At 38.5% G+C, this 18691-nt stretch overlaps 1 protein-coding gene across 1 annotated transcript in view; it reads right to left on the reverse strand.

Annotated features, from left to right (window-relative positions):
• cdh23 (cadherin-related 23) overlaps positions 1–18691 on the reverse strand; it is a gene marked incomplete at both ends in the record, with an annotated part of 158298 nt that overhangs the window by 59925 nt on the left and 79682 nt on the right. Inside the window, 4 exons of the mRNA XM_079249389.1 lie at positions 6130–6288; positions 6855–7004; positions 14291–14479; positions 16133–16245. Coding sequence (XP_079105515.1) covers positions 6130–6288; positions 6855–7004; positions 14291–14479; positions 16133–16245 — 611 coding nt within the window. The remainder of the gene's footprint in view (positions 1–6129; positions 6289–6854; positions 7005–14290; positions 14480–16132; positions 16246–18691) is intronic.

The following is an 18691-nucleotide window of genomic DNA, read 5'->3' on the forward strand; positions in this document are numbered from 1 at the left end:
TTCCAGTTACATTATCAGATTGCTTTTTTGGCACTTTTTTAGAAACAACTGGGGACCACCATGCATAATTTCAATTAGCATAGGCATAAACTATTTTAAAACATCACGCATACCCAAACCTTTTTAGCATAAAAGGCATGATCACAACAGTATCCGCTTTTGCATAATTCTATGCTTTCATACAGCAGAGTATTTCATTGTGTGAAACTATTATCACCTTCACAGATACTACCATAGGATAATTTAGTCATTGTAATATGTTATTTTATCGATCAGTCTTAGAGCCAAATCTTCACCAATATTTTCAAATGTTTTTTTTTCCAGTTTTCACAAGGCACAAATGTAGAAATCATTCAAGCTTTTAACAGTATGAACAATTTAACAAGTATATATATATATATATATATATATATATATATATATATATATATATATATATATATATATATATATATATATATATATATACTTGTTAAATTGTTCATACTGTTAATTGCTTGAAGTTGTGCATGTCACAGTTCAAATACAGCATGGACATATGTATATATATATATATATATATATATATATATATATATAAAACACTGCAAGGCAAGTTGAGTCAAACATCCATGCTGTATTTGAACTGCGGCATGCACAATTTTTAATGGAGGCCATTAAAGACCCATTCAGGCATGGGAAGAGACATTTCTGCCTTTAATCTGGTTAGTTTGATGTTAATCTCACTCATCTCTTTATTCACATGCAATTACAGTGGCTTGGATAAGTGCTCACCTTTTGAGAAGAAACCTGCTTCAGTCTTTCAGAGATTTGAAACAGAGTAAAAGGTTTTAATGTGATGGAACGGTCTTGTCAAGATTAGACCTCAATCCAACCGAGAATCTGTGACATGACTTAAAGATTGTTGTACACCAGCAGAACCAATCTACCTTGAAGGAGCTGCAGTTTTTCTTTAAAGGACGAGCAAAAATCCCAGCAGCTACGAGCATCAACCTCAGAAAGACAAACCTCACATATACCTTCCCTTACTAAAGAGACTGAGCTGGAGTCTATCTCAGCTATCATGGGACAAAAAGTACATGCATATTTGAGCTGAGCATTGACCAGAATTCAACTTTGTCATTTAATTGGACCCATGTCTCTGTCCTGATGTGCATGCACAAGACAAGTTTAACACAGGCCAGTTAACACTGTGAAGAAATATTTTTCTATTTATAAATTTCTCTGTGGGACTGTACGTCTGCACGTACTTTTAAGTATGAAAAGGAATCTGACTTCTTTGTTCCGGGCCTTGCTTCCTCAGCATGCAAGCTGTGAGAACCTGCATACAAAACTTTCAAGGATATATTCTACTATGAGACTTTGTCTCCAGCCTACTCCTCTCTGATTCTGGCACTGAAGACATCAGACCAACTACTGGAGTAAACTTTCCTAACACTTATGCAATCATCATTCTTTAGGAAGTCTGAGTCCTTGAGGAAAAACTGAACAAATAATGGGAGAACTCCAAACTCTACATGGCTCTAACTGGGATTTAAACTGGAAACATTTATGATGAGGTGGCAGTGATAACCACCACACAATATCTGCATGGTAGGAGTTAAAAATATTGTTTATACTTTTCAATTTGCTATGCTGTTTCATAATCTGCAGAAGATGTAACAAAAAAGAAAATGAAGTTGTTTCCCAACGTTATTCCCAACTTAACCCTGTACATGTCTATTTCTACCTTTAAACAAACCACTGGGTGAAAATAGACTTTTACAGTTCAGTTTATTTTGTGCTGCATCCATAAGTAAACCAGGAGACTGTGGATAAAACTGAAAAGCATTTATCTGACTGGGTTTACTGAAACAAATGAAGCTCTGTAAGAAAGTCTCATTAAAATGTTAAAGAACTCCTGAACAAAATGGTTTGTTTAAAACCTGTTTAGTTTTATTTTGGACATTTTTTTTTACTTGTCAGAAACTCATGGCATAACCTTAACCCGTTGTTATGCGAGGTGTCCAGATAAAGGACATATTTCTTCTGGTTTGAGACTAGGGGCCAGATCAGCTCAAGGTTTAGGTGTACTAAAACATGTGCAAACTCATTAGACATACAAAAAAAAATGTACAACTGACTTACTAACAACATGTTCCGAGGGTTGCGTCTTTCAAACATGCAAGGTTGTGCGTCTCCATCTAGTAAGTATGTTTACCACAATCAATATGGAATATAAATGTGACCTATCCAAACTGAGATAAATTTTACTCGTATAAACTGTGCCAATATTTAACATGTTTCAAAAGAACGTGCAAGCAGTCTGTGTGCAAAATTGTCCACATGGCTGCAGTTGGTATCACAAGAAGGAGACATCGAAACAATCAAATATTTTTGGGATTAACAAGGAAACAATCATCAGCTGTATTAAAAATGAATTTTCACTTAATTGGATCAGGTCAGTCACACCAGACTGATATGTTTACACTAGACATTAAAATCTCAGTGGAGAATTAACATGATTTAAGGTTGGCCATGTAAGTTCAGATAACTATTTAGCAAATTCTTGTTTTGCCATATGTAGCTTTTGGCAAAAATACCAAGGTGCATATAAGTTAAGACCAATAGACCGGAATGCATGTTGGAATGGGGCTCAAGTAAGACCCTGACACGTGTTATCACAATGAAAATGTGGCCAATATGAGCAAGTAAGCGTCTTTTCAACACATTGTTACATAAACCTGTAATAAAAGGAAAATAATAAAGTGAGCTTGATTTAAGTATAAATATATTATTACAGAAAAAGTTATCGGCTTGTTCATACTTACATTTTACCACAATGAATGCCTCGGCTCAGCATGATCCTCTGCTGTTGATGAGCATTATAATTAGATCTTAATAGTAGGGTAGTGGACAGGGTAGGTTATTTTACTTGGTGCTGACTTTACATGAGTGGGTTGAAAAGAGTTGTAGGATATAGAGCTAAAAATGTATATATAGGAATGTCACATTTCTGCACTCAAACTTTAGAATTCCTCGAGATCCACTCAAAGAAATAAGAACAGCTGCAAGCAGGGCGCTGTTCCTCTTTTACTTTTCATGCCTGAGGAGTGTGTAACGACATATTAGCTAATAGATTTACTGTCTTTCTGTGGTTTACTCTGGGCTTATTTTAAATGATACACAATACATTCAATAACCATTCCAGAGTAAATATCTCAGTATTTCCACAAACACGTGTAAGGCAATTAGGATTTGTTTGATCAGATTGCAGCATATAAATAAACGCTCGCTGGATTAAAGCTGCTGTAACCTTTTGAATTATGACAAACCACCAAAGGTAAATAAGTCTTTGTAAACATGTCGCTAAAGACTAAGCCACACACAAAAACAAAATGCTAATTTTATTTGGTGACTAATCAAGAGGAGTCCAATGATAACCAATCGCTTTATGCCTTTAAACACTGTATTGACCTCAATAATGCTCAGGGGAGTCTGCTTTGTGTGTTTCTATTTATTATCTGTTTTTTTGTTTTTTACACGGTATGTCTGAAAGACTAAGACCACATTGTAATATTTTCATGGTAACTTTAAAGGGGTCAATAAGGGTAAATTCATCACTTCTGGATTAAAGTAATGAAAAAAATCGCTATTTGAAGAACGAGAGGCGTAATTTCCTTTGGATTAAAGCATGACGTTACACAATGTCTCTGCTGATGTCCAGCCCCATGTTTACCAGTCTGTCCGACCAAGCATTCAAACATGTTCATTTACGTTCATGTGAATTATTGCCTACTCAGTTCCTCCCGCCCTCAGCCAGGCCTTCCTATAACCGGCTACAGCAAGTGTTTTTGGTCTACAGAAAACTGCAGCAAAATTTGCATTGAAAAAAATGAGCTTTTTGCTCCTTTAAGGTGCAATATGCAACAAATCCAATGTCAGTAACAAAAAGATGCAATATATCATGAAAATATGTTTCTATTGGTATCTAGTTATTTCACTAAAATAACTTGTTTTTGTTTTGTTACATGAGCCATTTATATATACTTGCTGTGGGTCCATATACACATCAGCTGCAACACCCTCCATGCTCTAAAACTGCAGTACAAGCTTTGTTTGATTGTTGCTCGCACCACTTGGGATAAGTAACACCTCAAACTGGATTTATTCTCATGTGGAGTCTGCTAATTTCCAACAACCATTCACAACTGTGCTTGGATGTTTAAGTAATTTCTTTACTATTAGATTAAAGTAATTCTTTTACATTTTATCTTTAAAAACATTTAAAAATGCTGAAAATATTCACACATAGGAAATCTAGTACTAATGTACCATTAAAGTTTATGACAGTCAATATGTACGTAGAACAGACATAAAGCATAAGCAGTTAATTTTCACTACTGTTGTATGGAAATAAAGATAAATGAACCCAACCAATCAGCAAAAAAGCAAAGAAGATGCATTAAGATCCCTTAGAGCATGTGTAGGTGGTTTAACAGACATGTGGGCATGTCTTTATTACAGTATAAATAATAAGGTGTCCAGGGCCTCATTAAATGCCCACATACCCACCTGAAATACCTCTATGAAAGTCGTGTACATCAGATCCAGTTGGTTGTTTTGTAAAATCCTCTGCTAGGATTTTTTCCATTCTAGTATTCTTTTTAAAGCCAGTGTAAACAGTACACACACACACACACACACACACACACACACACACACACACACACACACACACACACACACACACAGGATTTGTCATCCACAGAAATCCTCCCGCTCCTCCTTCATGCTCTTTTACTTCTCTGTTGCAGAACAAAGCCAATCCATATGTTTGTCAAATGAACACAACAAATGCTTTGCAGGTGAACCAGAGACATGTTAAAACATGAATCTTCAGTATGTTAATTCTTGATTTTTTCACAACAATATCAGAGCAAGTGATGTGTTGTTTGTTGACTGTTTGCAACACAATAATAAAGCTTGAAATATGCAAAAAAAAAAGGGGCATGGCATGAAGACTGATTAAAAAAACATGTTGCATGTATTTTAAAAATCCAAATTGAATAAAATAAGAGCTACATGTTTTACACAAGAGCTTGCATTTGTGTTGCATCCTTCCACTGAGAAAGCGTTTAGATGACACATTTGATCTACTCCATGCCAGTTTACAGCTCTCACTGAGAGCCGTCACATCTCATTCTGTTTACAGCCCATTTGCTCTTTGCAACCAGCAATCAGGATTCCATGGCGGGCCCACGCTCCAGTATGAGGCCAGCATCAGCTAGACTTATCAGGTATTAGGCTCTGCAATCTCCATTTCATGAGCACCCAGTCTATAAACGCTATTGATTTTCACACTGTGCTTTTTGGCACTTGTATCTATTGGACTGTGGGCGCTCTGTCACAGAAGTGACTGGTAATGAATAATAATGCAGAGTTATGGGTAGAAAGTCAGAGATTTTTTCCGATCTGGTTAAAGCACTGACTGCCTGTCTGGACAGAAACCAGGGTTAAGCACTGCTGAATTCCTGAGTGCTTTCAAACTGGAAGAGGGAAGCTACAAGGAGGCATGAAGGATAAAATTCAGTGAAATAGCTTTTCATATTCTTCTTCATTTCTGATCATCAGTTGATCGACACTGAATTTTAACCAATTTATATTTCTAATTTACCTGCTTCATGTCTCTAAGCAGTAAATAAGCTTACTTGTAGAACATGGGGGTTTAAATCTTAAGCAACAATTTCAAGGTAATAACAGGAATCCTTTCTCCTGTCAAAACAACGCCATGCAGGCTTTTCTTTAAATGACTTTACTGTAAGCTAAACAGCACACCCTGCCCGGCTGAAGTGTGTAAGTATTACTGGTGTTGTTGTGCTTTTGTGAGTGGCAGCCCTGCTTGACTCACCATAAATAATTATTTAGTGAGCTCTCAAGTGCAGAGGGTCACAAGTGCCAAACACTGCAAGATTTTATCCCCAATGAAACAAGCCTTGTAAAAGTTACTGGTATAAAATGGCTTTTATTGTAATCTGTTTGTATCCCAGTTAAATCTCTGTTCATGGATAAATCACCAGAAACGGCTGCGAGCAACTGATCACATTTTAGCTGTGTAAACACAGCCATGTAGCTTGTTTAGATACTCACCAGCACACGCAGGAGTGATGTACCAGGGGGTGTGTTTTCTGGAAGGCTGATGTTGTACAGCGGTCGGCTGAAGATGGGCCGATTATCATTCTCATTGATAAGGTCAATGAAGACACGGGCAAATCCCACATGATCAGAAATAGACTCGTTGGCAAAAAGCTGTAAAAAAGATATCAGTGTCTCAGACTATTCTGTTCCTAAATACGCTAGAGATACAGAATAAAAATACAAAAATCTTTAGATTACATTTCAAATATCCTAATCAGATTGTGTTTGGAGATTTTAGGTTTAAAACACAGTAGTTTGGTACACTCTGATTTTATGAACAAGCCAGTTGTGAAATGAGGTGATAAAACATTATTACTTTTGTTCTGAAAGGGACATAACTGCAGCCTAAAGGTGTCTTATGTTAAACAAATTAAATGATGTTGTGAGACACATTAAGCTCACGCAAGAGTTGCATTACTCTTAGTCACAAGAAATATATAGTCTTGAACTGATTTTTGAGTCATTAACAGTGACTTAAAAAAAGCATCAGCACCCCCTATGTTCTATATAAATGTTATCTAAAGGTCTATTCCCACCTGAAGGTATGCAGACTGCTGCATCTCTCTTATTGAAGACAGTGCAGTTTCCTGTCCGGGAGTCTATCTCAGCATTCTGTTTCCTCATAAAAATGTGCAGGTATACACTATATAAGTATGTAGAATAAATTGAAAACTCACTGAAAAGCTGTAGCTGCGAATGAGTTCATAGTCGAGTGGCATGGCAACCCGCATTTGAATGTCGGCACGCCCTTGTACTGCTGTTGGGAAAATGGTGAAGTACTCGGAATTGTTTCCTGTCAGAAACACTTGGAACATGCTGTTCACCCCCTGCCACAGAAAAAATGAGAGAGACATTCAAAAAAAGGATAGAAAAATAAGTCAGTACTGTATCCTGCACCTACTTTACCAGTAATCATGAGCAATGACTTATCAATTGACCGGACTTACAAACAATAACAAAGTTAAAAAACACCTTTTAATCTTTTAACCATCTAAAAAGGTAGATTTGTCTTTTGTTCACTGCAATTTTGGAAAAAGCAGAATAGTAGTCGAAATAATTGTCTGCAAGTAATGTTGTAATGTTTTAATTGTAATTGGAATGTAATTTTATTTTACGGGTATTTGCCAGGTGTTTATTAATATTCACATATCTCTTTTATAAGAAAAAAGTTTTTTGTCTTTTTTTGTAATGTTTGCAGTAAGACTATAACCACAAGCAGCATCAGCTAGAGGGCAAGGCAAATTTATATTGCACATTTCATACGTTAGAAACCCCAATGTGCAGTACATGTACATGTTTCAGAATAGACAAGCAAATACACACAGAGACAGACACGATACAAACAGACATGAACGGGCATCATAATTATCAACATTTTCATCATTGGCAACATCATCGACAACATATCTGTCAACATATAAATATGAACAAAAAAAAGTTTGTCTTAATTTTGGCAAATCAAAATGTTTGAGACCAGATGTAAAACAACTTAGGGTTTATAGCAGATTTCAGCTTTTTTTCCAAATATTAGCAGCATAAAAACTGAAAGCTAATTCTCCCTTTCAGTTTTAGATCTTGAGACGGAAACCAAACTTGATCCAGAAGGTGACATTTGGTGTCTTCCAGAAGCAGTCAGTGCTTCGTACTGACCAGCGAACAAATAGTTTGGTTTGGAAACTGGTGTAAAGATCTGTGAATCGGAGGGATATGCAGGGCAAATTAAGTTAACACAATCTTTATCTAATTTTATAAACCAAAACAAACCAAAAACAAACAAACAATTAAACAAACAAACCAAAAAAAAAAAAAAAAAGAAAAACAGCAGTAGCTTAAAAAACCTAATGTTTCTCATACGTTTATGATTGACACTCCCTTCTATCAGGTAGTACAGTAATGACTATGCTTTACAGTAAGAACAGCATACCTACCAGAGCATGCAAAGTACCAACTGGCCCTGTCTGTATATAAATTATAAGTGCATTATAAAATCTGCGACAAGAAACTTAAACAGTTTCTGCTCTATACTGTTGCAGAATGCAAAACTTGACAGCAACGTGGAGTAAATCCCTATTCATTTCCCACAGAGTTGTACAAATTCAGCTGAACTGAATGATCACCAAGCTGATGAAGACTGTTAAAGCCATACGCACTAATCATCATATTGTGTGACTTATGCGAGAAAATGAAGACTTGATGTGATTCCTGATGACAGCCATGACTATCTACCTCAATACAGATACGGGTTCCAGCTCATAACAGTACAAGTTGCCAAAATACTGTTTACAATTATGCACATTATCTGCACATGAAGTGTGTCTTAGAATCAATATGTTATGTACTACTGGCTTGTTATGTATAATGAGCTGATTTTTGTTTGATTGGTGGTTAGATGAAAGTATGAATAACCTTTAAAAGAAAATCCTAATGGGTGCACTTAAACCAAGTTAGGGTGTGACATCACAGCACAGAAATAGCTTTGACTGTCTTGAGGTAAAAAAAAAAAAAAAAAAAACATTTCCAAAGTGCTCCTGTGCTGATATATAAAGCTGCAGTGCAGCCAATCATGCAGCTATTGTGGCAGATCGAGGAAGACGGGTGGAGTGGTCAATTGGCATTATGCTGACAGTTGAAATAGCCCCCTTGTTTTTGTTTTCATCTCTGGGAGAACCATTGTGGCTGATGACTCCTATTTAAAAAACCATCCAATATGCAGGGGATGTCACCTCAAACTGACCATAAACGTAATTGCCCGTCCATTTGCTTCTGCCTTTAGAAGCCACCAATAAAAGCATCCTGTCAGACATGACTGCCACAAAGTTCAGTGACAAGTTCCAGCAGCAAAAGTTTTAAAGATGCCAGCCGAGCAGAAGAGGATACGGAGGCAGTGACATAGGCGCACACACACACACACACACACATATATGCACACACAGAATGAGGTAACTACCGCTTTATTCATAGTAAAAAATAAAAACCGTTCCTAATCCTTGAAACATGGTAATCCTTGAAAAGTGAGATCACAGCACAAGCGTAGTGGCGTGGACAAGTGGATGTCAATTCTCAATAACATGTAGGTTTAAAGGAAACCTACATTGAATTGAACTGAATTGAATTGAATTGAATTGAACAGCATATCGATAAAAACTTCAAGACAACAACAACAACAACACATATGCCAAAAACATATAAATATTTATATTTTTGTATGTAGAAATGACAACAAACTCCATAAACTTTCATGGAGTTTGCCTGATGCATGTAGCATCTATGATAAACCAGCGAATTAAAACAATGTCAAGAAAGTACTCATGAGCAGTATCACTCAGAACCATAGACTGTATATAAAGAGATGGACGGAGTCTCCATGACGTCACCCATAGGTTTCTGCAGAGCTGAATTGAAGCTCTGTGGGCGGTTCCTACCGTCGCCATGCTGGCAGTGTCATGCGCGTCGTCTCGCCCGGAAAATACAATTGTGGGCAAAGAGGTGGAGCTGAGAGGGGAGCCGTGAGTGTCATGGCGGATGATTGACAACTCCGAGCTTTCTGGACCTAAAAGCTAACCGAGTTAACTCCGAGATAATGGGAGCTAACCAGCTAACGGAGGTAAGCGGGCTAAAGCTAAGTCACGTTGTTAACCGGCTAAAAACCGCGGTTGTTCTACGTTCTTCTGACTTGAAGCGAGAGATCGGTACCTGTCAATCAAAAGGACCTGCCCCTAAATTTGCCAAACTTTGAGTTAAAAAAAAAAATTCACTCCCCCCCACAGTTGTCATGAAGGTAAACCTGACCTATAAACCAAAAATGGATTTTTGAACCAGGCTATAAACACGTTTATTTCTGCCATGAAGTTGGCCTTTTTAACATGGGAGTCTATGGGGATTTGCTCTGTTTTAGAGCCAGCCCCTAGTGGATGAAGGGGGAACTGCAGTTTTATGCACTTCCGCATAGGCTTTACTTTTAACCGCCGGAGGTTGCCGCTTGGTCAGAACGCTCAAGTCTGAAGAAATCTTTTCTGGTTTGCAACCTACAAGCGCCTCAGAAGAGAATAGATAGTCTTTAAGAGTAAACTTTTCCCCTTAAGATCATAGCAATTTGAAAAAGAGCTATACAGTAGATATACACTAGTGTGACTTCTGTATCACTCTTCTTAACACTTTCTTAGCAGCAGAACACCTGTAGAGCCACACAGTGCACATAGCTTTAAAAAAATTATATATACTTTGCAACAATATGGACAATACAAGTTGTTGATGCACAAGCAACATTATGTAAATATACAGAGTATAGGTTTGAGGCAGTGACTCCTTATCGAGTAGCTATTAGCTTTAGCTCATCTGTTAGTAAATCGTCTGAGCCTCTAAAGTCTTACCTCTGTACACAGACGGTAAGACACCACTTAATGTAAAACACACAACCCCACACAAATAGAAGAAAAAAAGAAATTTCACTTGGATGTTCTCTGCTGGGTGCTGGTGTCTCCCCAGACTGAGAGTTCTCATAGGCTGTGGTAAAATGTTGGGTGGAACTAACATGCCTGCACAGACCTCTAATAACATGCAGAGTGTTTGGATCAACTCAAACTACGTGCACAACACGCTAGCAGCACCCCCACCCTCTCTGCTTGGCACTGCAACGCAAATGGAAGTAAACACTGCATCCCTAGAATGGATAAACAGACCTACCTCTAAATATTCCTATTTCTTCTTCAAGTGTTTGCTTTTGCTCTCGCTGCTGTTCTCTCTGTTTTTTTCCCCTGCATCACCAATTATTCTGACTTCTGGCTTTGTTCCATCGCAGCCGACTTAATATTCAATAATATTTCTTTAAGTTCTACTTCTTTTCTTCCCTCTCAACAAGTCTGTCTCTCTTTACTCTCCACCTATTTCTCTATCCACTTGACTTGCAGTTATCTGTCAAATTCCACCCTGGTGGCTGCTGTGCCTGAATCAATCAGAGTTGACTAGCTTTCAGCTTATCTGCACCCTGGGTGATTGATTTTCCTCGTTAGGTATAATTTGATGCTCTATCCCATCTCTTCCAGAGCAAATTAAATTGTAGTCGAGTCCAATGTGCTGGTGCGAGTGAGCATGAGTGTAGAAAGGGGGAGAGAGAAAGTCACGGAGGCAGAATGAAAGCGCAGGCGTAAAATGTTTGAGCTCGATGTACAAGTGTGTGTGTCCATGTGTCACCACGGTAGGTTGATAGTCAGAGCTAATGGGAAGTGGCGAGCATACTAAAAGAGGCGGTTATAGGTTGCACTGCAGCTGACAGTCCTCTCACCATTAATGTTGCCTTGCAAATACTTTAAAAGACAGCTTTTTCTGTTATGGATGCACGTTTAAAAACAAGGAAAATAAAATTCTTAAAATTAAAATGAAAACACAAAATAAATTATATGCTTTACTCAACTGTGATGGCCCCATCAATCAAAACTGACAACTTTAATAACAGACTCATCTGGCTAAAAATAAAGGTCATTCCAATCGTATAAATAATATCATATCCCAAGTTAAACAAATTGGCAACACAGTGGCTAAACTGCTTCACCTTTGAGCAGTAGCTGAGATTGCATTTGAAATTTAAGCAACAAAACTGATAAAATCCTGTCAGATAGACACAGAGTCATCTTTAGGTGCTGGTATTGATGAGTTATGCATAAACAAACACAAGCTGCAGCCTTTAGTCATTTTATACAAGAAAAAATGAAGATGATCTTTAAATTATTATTTATTTTAACTGGATTTATAACTTCCAGACAGGATGTTTATGTTCTTTTTTTCTTAAAACAGCCATTTGTCGTTGTTATCAGTCATCTCATTAAAATATTTGTTACATCAAAACCTATTTGCAAAATTTGCTTCCATGCTGCCTTATGTGTATTACATTTTTTTTTCTTTTTTATATCTGTAGTAAGTGCAACAACTTAAAAAATGTTGGTTTTATTATAAATATTTTATATCTACAGAGCATAAATATTGTCTGCATACCAAAAGACACTCAGAGGGATCAGTTTTGTAACATCTGCAGCAGATTATTAGCTAAAAGTATCAACATCTGTATATTTATTTTGAGCTGTGTGTGAGAGCCACTGCTGTAGTCTAGCTGTTCAGTCTATCTGTGTTTATGTGTGTGTCTTATCAGTTCTACTCAGAGTGTATGGCTCTGTTGCATCCGTTATGGTTGAAAAAAAAAAACATACACTAAGCAGACTGGACTGAGCAGACAAACAAACATGTGAAGTGAAGACAGGAAAAAGGTCAGGCAAGGCTACTGGTGACAACTTCTTTTCTTACTGTTGCAATAGAAGCTTCCAAATGAGTTCTGATGTTTTATTTATGCTTTGTTATAATGATTTTGAGTTAATGACTTTGTTATGATTGAATAGAAAGCCTTGATAAATGTGCTCTAGGCACTATCCAACTAGTGCAAGTACTCTATTCTTGACAATTCTTCTCTTTTGACCTGCTGTACTGTAGCTGGACTAATGATTTCTTATCTTTAAGAGTTCATAGAAGTTGAGAAGGTTGATCATTTTGATTGGCTGACATATGAATAATTAGTTCCTAAACCTTTTTCTCGACCCTGTTTCACTAAAACGGAACTTTCTCTTGAAACCTAAAAATTACTTGGTGAATATTTCACTCACCTTACAAAAAAAAAAAAAACGAAAAAAACCCCAAAACACTTTAAATATTTATATAACGTTAAAAAGGTCATGCTAGATATGAAGGAACGCTGGGGCAATTTGTCACTAAAGTCGCTAAAAGGAAGGTTTTGTTTTTTTTTCTTTCTTTTTTTTCCTTAAAAGATTTTTTTTTTTTTTTTTTTTACATAAAACTGAAAAAGAATTAAGTCAGTATGGAAAATGATTTAAAATACAATACATCTTACCACCACTGGGTGCTAGTTGAAAAAACCTATATCTTTAGTCTCATTATATAAAATTTTGGATGTATTCACATATGTGGCTGTATAATGCACCTCAGGGATTAAAAAAAAGCCTAAAGACAGTTCTACCTTACGGAAGAGTAGAGCTGTCATCCTCATAAAAAAAAGTTTGGGCCTTATCACGTTATAACGTGATAAGTTTATTGTAAAAACGTGAAAGTTTTATTGTAAAATCGTATAACCACTTGAACGCTGAAGGGAATATATCTCTCGGCTGGCCCGGGAGCACCTTGGGACACCCCCGCAGAGTTAGCGAATGAGGCTGGGGAGAGGGAAGTCTGGACTCCCCTGCTTAGGCTGCTGCCCCCACGATCAGAACCCCGATAAGCGGTAGAGGAGGGATGGATGGATGGCACTTGAATGCAGCTGAGATTATGTTTGCATTCATAGCGATTCTCGTGCCGCTCAAGTTTCAATCAGAAATGATGCCACGTCACGGGGATCGGACTCGTTTTTCCTTCTGTACAGACCCATGCCTTTTAAAACTGTCCTTAAACTACGCATATTTATTACAATGTGATCCAAAGTGTTCCAAAGCACCATAATGTCACAATGTCTCAACCCAAGTATGAAGAAAAACTATCAAGTCCTGTAAATGAGCCATTTTTTAACTCCTATCCACCCCGCACACAATTTCCTCGTCTAAAGTTGAAAATGACCAAGTTCACGTTTTTAGATACATGATATGTTTCACGTTTTTACAATAAACTATCACGTTATAACGTGATAAGGCCAAAACTTTTTTTTATGAGGATGACACCTCTACGCTTCCGTACTATCTAGTCTGATAACGCAACCTAATCAGAAATATGAGAAAAGTAGAATTTCAACATGTTCCAGTCCAGCATTGAGTAAAATGTTGCAAGAGAAAAACATCCAATGTCTTATAGCTTTACAATAAAACTATAATGCTTGAACATGATATGGTCCATTTTTTATTCCTTTGGTGGCAGCTTTACACTTCCATATTAGTAAAACCCAGTCGTTATTATTTCAACAAATGTAATTTCTTAAGAACTGCAGAAATATTAGCAGGCTCAGGTGAACAAAGCTGAACAGAACAGTAAAGAAAGCACAGTGATTCTTTAAAATATGCCAGTTTATCAGTTTCGGTCTGACATCAAAGACGTTAAGCGTTCTGGCTATTAGGATGTTGTTACTCACCTCATCCTTATCCTCTGCCTGGATGAAGAGTGGCAAGGCAAAGCCCACCTGCGCCAGTTCAGTGATTCGGACCCGATACTCTGAGCTGTTGAACTTCGGGGCATTGTCATTCTTGTCAATTAATAGGATGGTGAAGGTGGTCATCACTGTAGCATCTGATGGATTGCGATCTTCTTTCAGCTCTGTGGCCTTAAAAGGAGCAACAAAAGGAAGTGGCAGACGTGTGGCAAAAGGCGTGAGATATATTTTATTGGACTGAAAATGTCATTCTGAATTGAGGCGGTCAGCACACAATCTGTCAAGATATTAACAGCTGTTCATTTATTGGATCAAAAGGTGAACAGGAGGCCTAAAAAGCAATCATAAAAATTGCCACAGGCCAAAAGTGGGCCTACACGTGTACATCCAGACATCCAGACAAACACACAATGAGATTCAGGAGAAAGAAGTCCCCACTGAAAGGACACAATCGCACACTCCCTCTGTTTTTAGCTGCTTCACTATTGAAGATGTGAGGCCTGAGAAATGAAAAAAAAAATCACAGACAAAGATGGGTGAGGACAAGCACTGCCTTTTATTGATGGAGGAATGTCACAGGCAATATGTGAGGAGGCAGGAACAGCCCGCTGGTCTCAGGGTAATCAAGGTAGTTTAGCCTCTTTCGTTCCTCCACTCCTGAATCATTTGACCTCCACCTCGACACGTTCAGCACTATCTAAGCTGCCTGAAGTTGAGAAATTAGTTGTATTACTACGGCACACCACAATCAATAACAACGCCAGCTAAGAAAGCACAAGCAGAGAGACAGAGAGAAAATTCAGAGAGAAAAAAAAATCCATATCTTCTAAATACATTTTTGGACGACATTTTCTCTTTTTCAGCACTTTTGCTTGTGCATCTTTCCTTGTTTATAATTATTGATTTCAATTAAAGAGATGGACCAAAGCTGGTATATATTAGCCAGAATCTTTTTCACGTTGAACCTCAGAGCCACTTGTATCTCAATCATTATCTGCCGATCATCATTCAAAATCTCAATCAGCCTACTTTTCTTTTTACAATAACTGCAGATAGATGAGAAAATTATTTAATACATGCATGTGGCTGAGCAATTTTAGTGCTTTCAAGTCATTTCTATCTCATATGATCAAGAATGAAAGCATTTTAAACAGAAAAAAATGACTTCCACTTCCAGTTGCGCATTAAAATTTATTTCTCAAACCCTCCGTTCATGTGGGAAGAACATGATATAAAATACTGGAAGGAAAAAAAAAAGAAAAAAAAGTGGACTTGACCAGGTTGTGAGTTGCTGAGGGGACAATGTAAAAAGCCAAGTGAGTTAGAGCTCAGGCTCAGGGGGATTCAGACATGCTTCAAACTAAAGTGAAACATACAAAAATTGTGAAACAAAGAAGGACTCAAAATCCTGTTCCTTTATCTTGTTCTCCCTCTGCTGCCCCTCTCCTCCTGGCCGCTGGCTGTTCCCTGAATATAAGTCTCTGAGGACGAAGACATACAACCACAGACATATTTTTTGTCTGGGCCACAGTTGTGCAGACGAGTACTGACAGAGTCTCTACCAGCCAGACACATGTAAGCGGCCGGTGGCGTTTTGATCTGGATATCCTTCCTCCCTGTTGTGCATTTACACCACAGTCTGGCACATCACAAAATGTATTGTATAAATATAGGATCTATGGTGAAGCGCTGTATGTCAAGACTACATCAAGCTCAGACACTGCATTGAGATTTAATCCATCCGTATCACATCTCTCTTGATCCAGTGGCGAAGCAAAGTTTCAATTCCTTCATTACCCAATTGTCTCCCACTCAAAAGCTCACCTTGACAGTAAGAGTGAATCCTGCGGAGTAGAGTGGATTTTCTCTGTCCAGCTGACCGTTCACCGTCAGAGACCCACTGATGTAGCCCAGGGCAAAAACGCTGTTGGTGTTCCCTAGATCAGGGATGACAAGGTGAGACAGAAAAGAAAGTCAGAGAGAAAACCTAAAGTGATGTTGTGGATAATTCAGCATAACTCCAGGGATGCTGCAAGGTGCCTGTGGAGGAGAAGGCTGTGGATGAGCCATGTGTATGTCTCCATTTCATGTAATATGGATGTAACTTGTGCTGGGTAGTCTTTTATCTCTTCCCGCCTTGGGCTGACCAGCCACCTCCAACCTGTTCACAAGCTTTTTTCTTCTGTGTGTCTTTGTTATTTCTGCTATTGTTGTTGTTCTGTTGTTTCTGCCCTCTTTCTGCAACTTTTTCACCTCCCCCTTTCAGCATAGCTTTTTCCCTGAGTAATTCCTCCATCAATAACAGCGATGATTCTGATCAAAGAATGGCAAAAACCACACACTGGCGCTTCAAACATGCTGCCGCGAAAGACAGTCTGAGCTGTTTGTGATTGTTGATTTTGCTGTTGTTGTCTTGATTCATACTTTTTTCACAAACATTTTCAAACATCATTATCATAAAAATCCCCAAACATCCATCTGTGCGCCTTTTTATTTGTTTATTATTTTCTTTACAGTTTTCTGCTGATTGACAGATTTCAGTTGAGGCAGTTGATATAAAAACATGGACGTGCTTTTTTTTTTTTTAAAGGCTTTAAGATAATGTACACACTATACATACACACAATATACAATATTATATACATAGAAATAATTGGTCATTTGACAATTATTAACAAACAGTTAACAAACAGGAGTCTTTGTAACATTTGGAAGAATCATACAAAGCTTTGATCGGCACCTCCTCATGCAGGTCACCAACATGGCATACACGGGTGAGGGGGGGCATCCCATTCTTTATCCAGAATTTTTGCAAGTCAGCTAATGTAGTTGTTGGTCACTGCAGCAAGAACAGCACCGGGGATCGGACTTCAGACAGGCCAATTCATCCTCTCCCATATTCTAGAGGAAGTGTGTGATAAACCCCACTCTAACGGTGTGTTCAGACCAAACGCGTTTTGAGCATCAAGAGTGGCAGGTTTCCATGTAAAGTCAATGTGGAGGCGCTGGAAGGGGGCGTCGAGCTTTCTCGCGTTGCGTTCTGAGGGTTTTGGGCGTTGGTGTTCTGCGCGGAACGCGTGTCAAATGCTAGAGATGGGCAAAGCTGAACTTTGGCCGCTTGATGCGGAGTGTCAACCAATCAGAGCGATCAGCTCGCAGCTCCTGGAGGATTCCTGTGGTGAACCCACACACGGGGCTGAGATGCCATTACTCCCTGCAATATTTAGGATAACCACTCCTGGCTAAAAAGCTGAATGTTACTGATTTGGCAACATAGCAGGATACGTTGCCTAGCAACGCTTTGTTTGGGGGCGGCTCTCTGCTGAGTGCGGCTCTCGTTGCATTAACAGTGACTATCACTGCCCTACGACAACGTTCTCTAGCTTTATCTATTAAATAAAACCACGCCATCGCTCTACTGAATCCGCCATCATTCAGACTGATCGGAAGGAAAACGCCGCCTTTCCCCCTCTCTTTTCCGCCGCGTTTGCCGCTCGTTCCAGACAAGCGACAGACACGTCAGGGGCGTTGGGAACGTTTTGGGCGTCGGACACAAAAGTGGCAGTTTAGTGACCAGCGTCGAGTGTTCAGCGTTTTGAGCGTTTTTTTTGACGCTCGAAGCGCGTTTGGTTTGAAAACATCGTAAGGCAGACGGGGGCTTTGATAGTCCTGGAGGACAGAGTTTGGTCCCAGACTATGGTGATATGGAATCGCCACTGGTTGCAGAATCTCATCTCCATATCTCTAGATGGTCTCCAATGATGACGAGTCTGATTTTTCCCAGTGAGGAAGATGCTATGTTGCTCACTGCCATCACAAAAGCTTCTTATCTCGTCAGTTCAGAAATCTTACAAACGACCTCCATGTTTTCTCCACATGCTGACCATTCATTCCCAAGTAAACACTGTTGCAGAGTTGGATGGATGCAACCCACATACTCAGTTCTGCTGCACATCCCACAAATATGTTGTCTTTACAAATGTGGTATCATTTAAAAGGGAAATAAACAGTTTGCTGGCTGGGATTGATGCTGTGAGGGCGCATCTGGTCTCGCAGGTCCTGGTTGAGTCTTCTGGACTGCCTTTGATCTTTGCAAGGGGCCGGTTGTTATTTCTGAAGTTATGTTCATGCTTCTTTCTCTGTGTTGTTTATGTTTGTTATCATGATTTTTTTTTTTTTTTTTAGCATGTCTGTCATTTTCTAGCTGCTCCCAAAGATAGTCAACTTTGTTTTTCTTGAAGCTATTGCAAGGATTTTTTTTCTAACCTTTTTATACCGCTCCATTTGAAGTGTACTTCTAAAAATGTTTTGTTTGAGAAGGTAGATAGCTCTTCCACTCCCCCCTATCTCTCTGTCCAAGCAGAAACGTGGACACCCAGCATC

The sequence above is a fragment of the Telmatherina bonti genome (assembly GCF_933228915.1).
Source record: "Telmatherina bonti genome assembly, chromosome: 11".
Classification (NCBI taxonomy): Eukaryota; Metazoa; Chordata; class Actinopteri; order Atheriniformes; family Telmatherinidae; genus Telmatherina; species Telmatherina bonti.